Source organism: Octopus bimaculoides, chromosome 10 (genome assembly GCF_001194135.2).
Source record: "Octopus bimaculoides isolate UCB-OBI-ISO-001 chromosome 10, ASM119413v2, whole genome shotgun sequence".
In the NCBI taxonomy this organism is placed as follows: domain Eukaryota; kingdom Metazoa; phylum Mollusca; class Cephalopoda; order Octopoda; family Octopodidae; genus Octopus; species Octopus bimaculoides.
This window is the reverse complement of record NC_068990.1, coordinates 34,289,489-34,299,155: the sequence shown is the minus strand read 5'-3', so window position 1 is coordinate 34,299,155 and position 9,667 is coordinate 34,289,489. Positions and strand designations below refer to the sequence as shown.

The 9,667-nt window shown below is 28.9% G+C and overlaps 1 protein-coding gene across 10 annotated transcripts in view; it reads right to left on the bottom strand.

The window, feature by feature from the left end:
• Nucleotides 1-924: 924 nt before the first annotated feature.
• Nucleotides 925-9,667, bottom strand: part of LOC106867250 (ELAV-like protein 1) — a 120,425-nt gene continuing 111,682 nt past the window's right edge. For 7 of the 10 annotated variants that reach the window (XM_052971118.1, XM_052971124.1, XM_052971126.1 and 4 more), the window contains 5 exons: nt 8,509-8,574; nt 5,319-5,422; nt 4,836-4,989; nt 1,861-2,092; nt 925-1,686 (listed from right to left, as the gene is read on the bottom strand). In XM_052971118.1, coding sequence (XP_052827078.1) covers nt 1,365-1,686; nt 1,861-2,092; nt 4,836-4,989; nt 5,319-5,422; nt 8,509-8,574 — 878 coding nt within the window. In that variant the 3' untranslated portion in view covers nt 925-1,364. Of the gene's footprint in view, nt 1,687-1,860; nt 2,093-4,635; nt 4,790-4,835; nt 4,990-5,318; nt 5,423-8,508; nt 8,575-9,667 lie in introns of all 10 variants that reach the window. The other 3 variants (XM_052971119.1, XM_052971122.1, XM_052971121.1) reach the window with 3 other exon arrangements.

Sequence of the window (9,667 nt, the reverse complement as noted above, 5' to 3'; positions counted from 1 at the left end):
ATATGGTGTAGAATATAATTAAGAATGAATTTTCATGAGCATCTCAGACAAAATACCCACCCGTCCACCCACCAAGTGTTAGTCAAAGATGAACATCAGTAGAGTATCAAAATAGTCTTAGTATGGGAAGAATGAACTAATGAACACGTTTTATAAATCACAGTGTAAATATAATTTCAGGGAAAAATCCCCACAGGAGGAGAATTAAACTACCAAACTTTATATACGTGTCCTCATGTCTCCTATGAAAGACAATTTTCATAAATTGACAGTCATCCAAAAAGAATTTTTCTCTTCAGAAGTTCTTATGGACGGATGCCAGATGATAGCTTTAAATGGGAATATCCTGATAAATTAGATAACTAGAGGAGCAGAACAATACTTCCCAACAGGTTTCTTGCTTTCATGTTCAGTTTCTCTGTAATTTTGGTTGAGCCCTCTTGAAGTTCTTAGTTGAGCTAATGGAGAAGTAAAATGCTAAAAAGATTAATATCAAGTTATGTCATGGTAGCAGCTGTATTTTTTTATGTCATGCATCATTTTCATGAAGATGAAATAGAGATTTTAAAATTATAATAAAATGTCACTGGATGTGGTCAGCCAGTAAAGATAATGAGATCACATTTTGCACATTGAGGGGGAAGGGAAGAAATTCAGTATAAATAATTAGTAAACTTATATGGACTGTCACACAGTTCACTCAATTTGAAAGTAGAAATTACTACACAAATAACAGATGTAAAAGTACAGATTAAACTAAAAGACAGAATTACTAAAGCAAACTATTTCTTTTACGTTATTTTTTTTAATTTAAAAAGAAAAAAAAGAAAGCAGCTTTACTAAGAAATAAATAAAATGGCAAACAAACTATTAGTGAAAAAGCAGCATGCAATGAAAAAAAAAAAAGCAACAAACCAGACAAAATAATGAAAAAAATTTAATAACGATAAATTAGTGAGCCACAAAATAAACAAAGAAAGACAGAAAAAAAAATATTAACAGAATGAAACTGTAATACTGACAACTAATGATGCAATACTTTGGAAAACAATAAATAATGCAAAAGAAAATAAACAAACAAAAAATACCAATTTCTGCCCGTTTGCTTGACTAAGTTAAACTATGGGACAAAGTGTCATTAAATAAGTCAAAATAATATATACCAGAATTAAATAAATTATGCTGATATGAACACAAATGGCTTTCACTTCCAATATACTTTGGTGTTTTGATTTAAATCTGATATGCCTTATATGGCGGATGACTGTAGGCCATATGGCATGGAATACACCAGCAAAAAAGTCCGCATCTATGACCACATCTCTGACTAGGAGTCCATCAGGATATTTTTTCTCCTTCATGTCTTAGGATTTACGGCTATTCGTTTTGAATGATACCTGTAGCACCCGTGTGCCGAGTAAGAATCCATTGAGTGTCTGTATAGCCATCAATGCCTCTTCATAATTGGTCATTGTAACAAACCCATAACCTTTGCATTTCTGTGTTTGAAAATCACGAATCACTTTCACATTTTGCACAGCTCCAAATGGTCCAAAGAGACGCCAAAGTACATCATCCTCAGTGTCTGGTGCAAGATTGTATACAAAAATACACCAACCAGTGCCATTTAGAGCATTCCCTGGAAGTATTGTTCCTGGCAGTAGACTAGCTTCCAATGGTGAGTATCTAAGAAAACAAAGAAAAAAAAACATTTGTGACGATATAGTAATCATAAAATAAAGAGAAAAAAAGAAATTTGGGATAAAGAATCATTAGTTGTAGAAATATCTGGGATTTATATAAAAACCTATCAAAAACACTATATTGATAATTGAACAATTGTTATCAAGTTCTACCAACCTGAATCTTCCAGCAGCATGATGAATTGGACCAAAGATTCTCCTACTTGGTGATAAATATGAAGCTGCTAAAGCTAGAGGTACAGCATTTTTATTTGAGCTTGGAGAGTTAGCAAACTTTACAGTAATAGGTTCAGTTGCTCCTTCAGGAATGGTACCGTGTAATTTTTGGATAGCTCTTTCAGCTTCGATTCGTTGATCAAATCGGATGAAGCCAACACCTTTGGATAAGCCTAAATAGAATTGAAAAGAGATATCAAACTAAGTGGTAATCAATATGTACAACACTCTCACACGCACACAGATTCTACAAGGTTCAAACTCAGCCCATTATCAAATTCAATCAACCAAATTTCAATGAAAAATAAATGATTTTAAAGAAGTTAAAGACTATGTATGAAACTTGATAACATTTTAGAGCTATTGATAGAGTTTAGTACAGAACTTGGGCCAAAAGAAAAGTTTGTAGTTTATACTTCCTGTTTTTTCTTCAGCCTAATAATTGTAGTAATTTAGTTTCTGGCACTTCAAAATAACATGTACAAATACAGAATATGTCATCTCCCAATTTTAGATTTCTGTGGGGAGCAATATATAAACAATGTTGTTAGAATAGTCTCAAAGACTATGTTGAAATTCTTACAGATTTCATGAAGTTAATTATTGATAAAAACATTTTTCTGTTGGTCCATTTTGTTATTTCATTCCAATGAAAATATATTTGGAATATCAGAAGTATATACTAATTCAAACTTTAATGATATCAAAGAACAATATGTTCTAAAACAACCTTAAAGTATCTCACAAAGATTGTTTAGCTATCTAACTTGACTTTAGACATACAAGTTAGTAGCACTAATAAAGGAAATACAACATTAATTAAATGTTTTTGATTATTCATTATAGACATTTAAGCCACTTTGCTTTGTATTTTATTGCCTCTTCAAGTTAAGAATCAACAGAAGCAATAATTATTTATTGAAGGTGAGCTAAAAGAAAAAAAGAAGGAGTACACTTCTTGATGTTAAGAGTAATACACTTCTATAAAACTGCCAACATATTCTAGAGCAATTGAAGGAGCTCATTATTGATAATTATGGAGATTAACATATGCAATATACTAAGACAACCATTTCATATACAATAAATGTATAAGGGTGTACAGACAAGGAGAAGAAAGGAAAGAGAAACAGAGAAAGAGAGTGGAACAAAGCAGTGAGAGGAGAGGACAAGATAAGAGCTAGAAGAATGAGAAAATCAGTGGAAAAATTGAAGGTAGAGTGAGTAATATAACTAGAAGATAGGGGTAAAATAGAAACAGTTTGTCTGTCCTTCAGTACATGTTAAAAAATAAATAGAAATTACATAATAAAAAAACAACTGAAATACAAACGTAAAACATTTTATACACAAAGAAAACTCTTTTACTGGATAATTTTGAGAATATTCAACTTGAAAATAAAATATAAATAATTCTGAATAGAAAGAAAAGTTTCCTAATATTAAATTTACATAAAACTTGAAAGCAGTTTGCTTTCACAGAGATAACCCCACGGAAACTGAAAAGAGGTAATATACACATGTGTGTAAACAAAGTTGTTTTTCTTTTTTGCCTTTATTTTAATAAGGGAAAACAAAGGTAAATGAAAATGAAATCAACCTTTCTGTCAAAAAATCCAGTTTATATTAAGTGAATTTTTTTTCTGGGGACCAAACTGAAACCCATGAGAACTTTCACCTTTAAAATCAACTTTTCTAAAATAAACACTACAAAAAATATGAAATTTTGAAAAGTCAATTTCCACAGAGCAAATAGATTTCCAAAAACAAAACCAATGACCCAACTAATAATAGAAACTGAAATAGGGAACACATAACTGAAGAGTAATATTTGCTACACAATTCCAATTTTAGAACAATAATTATTTAGAAGAAAGTTAGGAATCTTCTCAGTCTACTTTAACGTAAACAATGTCTTAAATAATAGCCATGAATCTTTATCAATTAACATAATAGTTAATTAATAAAAGACATGTCTTGTCTTCAACTGATTTAACTTTTACAAAGTAAATACAGGCTACATACATCTCATTTAAAATGATAAACCCTAAACCCCATAATTAAAGACAATAATTCTATATTTTATGGAAATTGAAAGACCAAACTTAAAGAGAAAATAAAAACAAGTAAATAACTCTAATATATTTTGAAAAATAAGAACCAGCCATCCTCAATAATACAAAATAGAGTTTGACATAATGGAAAGAGAAAAAATCCATAAATACATTTAGTGCATGATCAATTAATTAGCAAGGGTCAGATCACAAACATTCACTGTTACCATTTGACAGAAGACATGCTCATGGTTTTGCAGAGTATGAAAAGCCAGTATTTCATAAGGCAATATCCAACAGCTGGATCTGAATTTAAAGCAAAGCAAAACAGCTTAATCATATGTGCCAAAGATAGACATCTTAAGAATAGTCTACCAATAACCAATAGAGAAGTTTGAAACCCATCTATTTAGCCAATATAATCATGCTCCGAAATCTTCCACATTCAAATTGTAAACTAAATAAAAAATTCCATGCAGCTTGATTATGAACAGTGAGTTCATAGAGCTAGAATATAGATAATAATAATAATAATGATAATAATAATAATAATCATAAATAAAAAGGAAAAAAAGAAAAGCAATGAAATGACAAAAATAAAATCATCAGTGCATGTTGGAACTGAAATTGAAGCAAGCAGAGGACAAATTTAAAACTCTAACCTGTATTACTATCATAAAGAATTCTAGATGTAATTATCTTCCCACACAGCGAAAACAACTGCTCCAAATCTTGCTGGGTCATTGACTTTGGTAACCCACATATATACAAGTTAGCTCCCTTAATACTTTCACTACTGGGTCTTGCATATGACACCTAAAAATAATTAGTGAAGGTGGTTAATAAAAACCCCAGTCAGTACCTGTGTTATTGTCATAAAGAATTCTGGATGTTATAATGAATCCACACTGAGAAAACAATTTCTCCAAGTCCAACTGAGTGAAAGACTTTGGCAAGCCACTTATGTACAAGTTTGCCCCTTTAATACTTTCACTGCTTGGTCGGGCATATGAAACCTGAAATTGACAAAGAATCTTAAAAATATAAAAACAACAAAAGAGAAAAATAGAGAAATAAAAGATAACAAAATAAATTATTTAGCAGCAATATTAATTATATTTCAAGCATAACAAATTAAAATAATCAAAATTTTAAAAATTTATATTAGCCAACTAATTGGACTTGGAGTGCAAAACTTAGATTTCAAAGTACTTCAGAATTGTAATAAATCAGAAAACAGAACCAAAAAAATATCAATTCTAAGGGGTTAAATGAAAACCATTCTTTTAAAAATAAAATGTGCATGTACCCAGCTTAAAATAGTAAAGAAGGAAAAGTCACCTACCTTTATTGTTTTATTTTGTAATCTCAATCCATTTAAAGTATTGATTGCCTTTTCTGCATCACTAGGGTATTTGTAGTTAACAAAGCCATAACCTAAACTCTGACCTGTAAACAAGTACATCAAATATCAGTAATGATGATGATTATATCTGTATGCAATGTAAATAATAAAAAAAATTACACCAACAAAACTTGAATTCACTTTAACAAATATATTATAACATTGAACCTGACATTAAAAGCTAACCGAGGAAATTCCTCGAGAGAAATAAAATATAGTTAAGCCATTAACTGGTAAAGAATATACTGAGAATCTAAAATTCTAAGAACTTGTACATGAGGAAAAGCCTCACATCTAGTCTTCATATATACAACAAAACATTGTGATGATCTTTTTTTGACTTTCTTTTAAGACCTGCACTAGAAATATATGTCATCACATTAATATAAATTCAGACATTGATATAATCTAATATTTTTTACACTCTGGGATATTTTAAAAATTGAATTTAACACTGTATAATTTTGTTAAACCGTTGTAATGATATCTAAACCACTGAAGTATGCAATCCAAGTTTTATATCACATACAAGATATTTAATTCATTAAATTTAGTGTCACAAAACATCTATTAAATACAAAAACAAAACAAAATATAATAACTCCTACAACCATAACATAAATGAAAATACACAAATTCATGTATAAAAACAGCTGATTCCTAACTAGAAAAATGCAGAAATTAAATCACCAAATGAATATTATCTAGTGTAATAAATTCAGTCTAAGTTCCTATTGAGAAACATATTGAGACATTTCCTGTTAAAAATCTTCATTAATGTTGAAGTTTTAAATTCAATTTAGGAGCAGCGAAATATACTAAATAATTCACATTAAAATGTGTATAGCAGTAATTTAATGAATACTTTTGTAAATGTTACTACAACAAGGTCAGCCAATGATAATACTGATAAATCTAATCCATAAAATGGTAAAATTAGTCATTAACAATTTTCAAATATCCAAAAATGTTATTTGAACCCAGGAAATAAATTTATGAAAGCAAAAAAATAAAATATTTTAATACAAAGTCAGTGATTACTCAAATCGTTTTTTTTTTTTTTTTTTTTTTTGTAAGATTTTTTTTTTTTGTAAGTTATTCAAAATGGACTGAATCGCTGACAGAAAAGGAAAAAAATCCACATTTCAAGAAATTATTCTGCTTCAGTATAAAGCCAAAAATATTTAGATGTAAAAAAAAAAAAAGAAAAAAAAAAGAAAATCCTCTTTTTAACGAATTCTTTCTTTTGATCAATAATACTGTGCAAATAAATGGTAGAAACATACCAGTTCAAAGTCTTACTATACATATAATAACAAGCAAGCAAATATTAAAAAAAAACTTTAATTAATAATGTACCCACTTCCAATTGATACCTGTTAATTGTGAGGAAGATAATGAAGAAACTAGTTTAAGTAAAAGGTAAATATATGGTAGAAAATTAATTAAAAGATCAGTAAATGGTAAAGAAAAAATCAGTAGTTGCTTACTGCAGTAAGGAGAGCCTAGATAAAGGCAAACAGCAAATTTAAGCAAAGTGTAAAACATAATCATTGTAATTCTTAAGTAGAGTAACATGCATAGTGTTAGAATGTTAATGTTTGCCTCTACACGCATATACTGCATAATATTTGTACACATAAAAAGACATGATTAGATTGTGTAGCACATGTTCACATTATTCAAAGGTGTTCCAAAAGCTTCTACCCATTCAAAATTGCATCAGAAAATGTTTAAAATGAATAAAAACCATTGAAAACACTAAGTAGATAATAAAAAGACATCACACAATCAGCATGTATTTCTCCACTATGTCACTCAGCCAGATTTTATCACAAAAATATAAGGATTCAATCAGAGTTATCAATGCTGCTAGTAGATGCCAAGAAAAGAAACCTGAATGAATTAGTAATTTTATAACCAGTTTGACATGCTGTTAACACAAGAATGTAAAGGTTAGAGGTTAAAGGTTCAACTCTAGTTAAAGCGTTCTTTTCTGTATCATTTCTCTAATGGGTGGAATTTTCTGAGTGTAAATTTTGTGGAACAGATTATTGATCATAGGAGCTGAGGTTTTGCATGTAAATGAACACTATGATCTAAGTGAGTGTATGTGATAACTTACACTGAGAACTAAATAGCAGAGTTTGTGCTGAATGGGCAAGAGCAGTAACCATTATAGAGAGTCAAACATGCCATGCCAATGTCTATTTTATGACAACTACAATTATATAGTTGAGAATATCTAATGTGTTTGCCATTCTTCAAAATTGTTCCATTAGCAACTATATCCTGCAATAACTTCCCATATTTTCTGTCCTAATATCAGCCTACAGACGTTCAGACAAAACATCAAACACATCAACACTAAGCTCTCCTTATAAGCTACTTTAGGATGTGAATTAAAAATGGTATAAATATTGCAGTTCCTTCTTGTATTTATTAATAGACTTTAAAGTTCTCTATTAACGAAAATGGCAGAGTCTGTAGTTTAACAATTAACATGCAGTTGATACATTCAACAAATTACTTGTTTAATTCATGCTGGAGTTAATCATAAGCCTTATTATGATGTGCATAGTTATACCTTTGGACTATTTCTATTAGTGAGACAAATAGATATCCAAAATTTAGTTAGTACAACAGGAAGAAACTAGAAATGGGTACTTTACCAACAAAAATTTAAAACGTTCATCCTATCAAGACAGAAATTTATTCAATTATCAAATTAGTGTTTTTTTTTTTTAATCATTGCATTTTTTTTTTGGCCTGTCTTATTGGGAAATGTATAAAGTTTGATAATCCAGAGTAGCAAATGAACTAAACTAAGTTTTATTTGCCAAGTATAAGAGCCAACACCAAAATAAAGTTAATATCTTTCATCTCAAAATTCCTTCAATAAAGATTATCCTTTAATTCTTAAGTAGTTTTGAAATTAAAAATTAAGAAAAAAATAAAATGATACGCCATTGTTTTACAATAAGATGCTTGTTACAAGAAAGAATATATGAACTGAGCTAATAAACCAATTCTTTGTAATAAAAAAAAAAAATGTGAATTCTTTTCCAGTGACATTTGAAAATTTTATTGATTTTTTTAGTTATTTATTATGGATAGCAATAATACACACATTTTTCCGCATCGGTTGATGCATTTCGTGCTGCCGGAAGCAGGTCACAGTGAAAGTCAGTGTTAGCTATTATGGAAAAAAAGAGGAACACTTGCATAAAATATCTACAGGTACATGTCAAAACCTTACGGCATTAATGGCAAGGCATCAGGTTTGATGTTAAATTTAATGATCTAATCTATTATGACTATTTACATGCAAACTATTTTATACAAGTTGTAAGTACAAAAGAAAAAAATTTCTTGAAATGTAGATTTTTCTTTGAAATCAATTCAAGCTATTTTTCAAAATATCTTCAATACATCTTGTCTAAATTTTTACAAATGAGTAGTTAACACCCTTAAAGCAATACATAAGTGTTATGTATGATTTATTTATATAGACACATTTTAATAAATAATTAAGTATGAACATGTATGCTTTACACTAACCAATAAACCCATCACAATAAAGTTAAATAATCTTAGATACATAAATATCTGTCTGAGAACAATTAATGTTTTTTGATAATAGATTGAAGTACTTGAAGTGGAATGCTGACCAAAATGAACTAATTTAAATACAGGTGAAATATTTGTGTCCAAACATCACTTTAATGATTTACAAAAGTAGGTATAAGAATGAAATGTTAAATAGCCATTTATATCTAAATTAATATTTTGTGGTTTGAAATCAAATTTTTAGAGCTTCAGTTCAAAGTGAGCTTTAAATCATTTATCCAAACAGAACACTCATACTAAAACATTTCATAATCCAAAATGTTTCTCAGTAAATCTTAAATGAGATTACAGTTACCAGATAGGTGATGGAATCATTTGCCTAAAAAATTTATTAATATCCTTTAAAGCATATTTTGTTCAGGGCATTTTGATAGCTTAGTGAACAATTTTTATATGGACTAAAGAAATCAAAATAATAAAAAGAAAAAAAAAAATCAATATCTTTCCATACTCAAGAATTTTAAAAGATCTAAGGGAAAGGATATTTAAAACTGAGGTATGAGATTGCTATAGAAACTATACAATAAGAAATTAGGCAACAATTTTAAAACTTGTTTTCAAATATTTTATGAAAAGAAATTTATTAAAAATCAAAATCAAAGAAATATCAAAACATGAACAAGTAAGAAAATATCTGTGTGTGTGTGTGTGTATATATA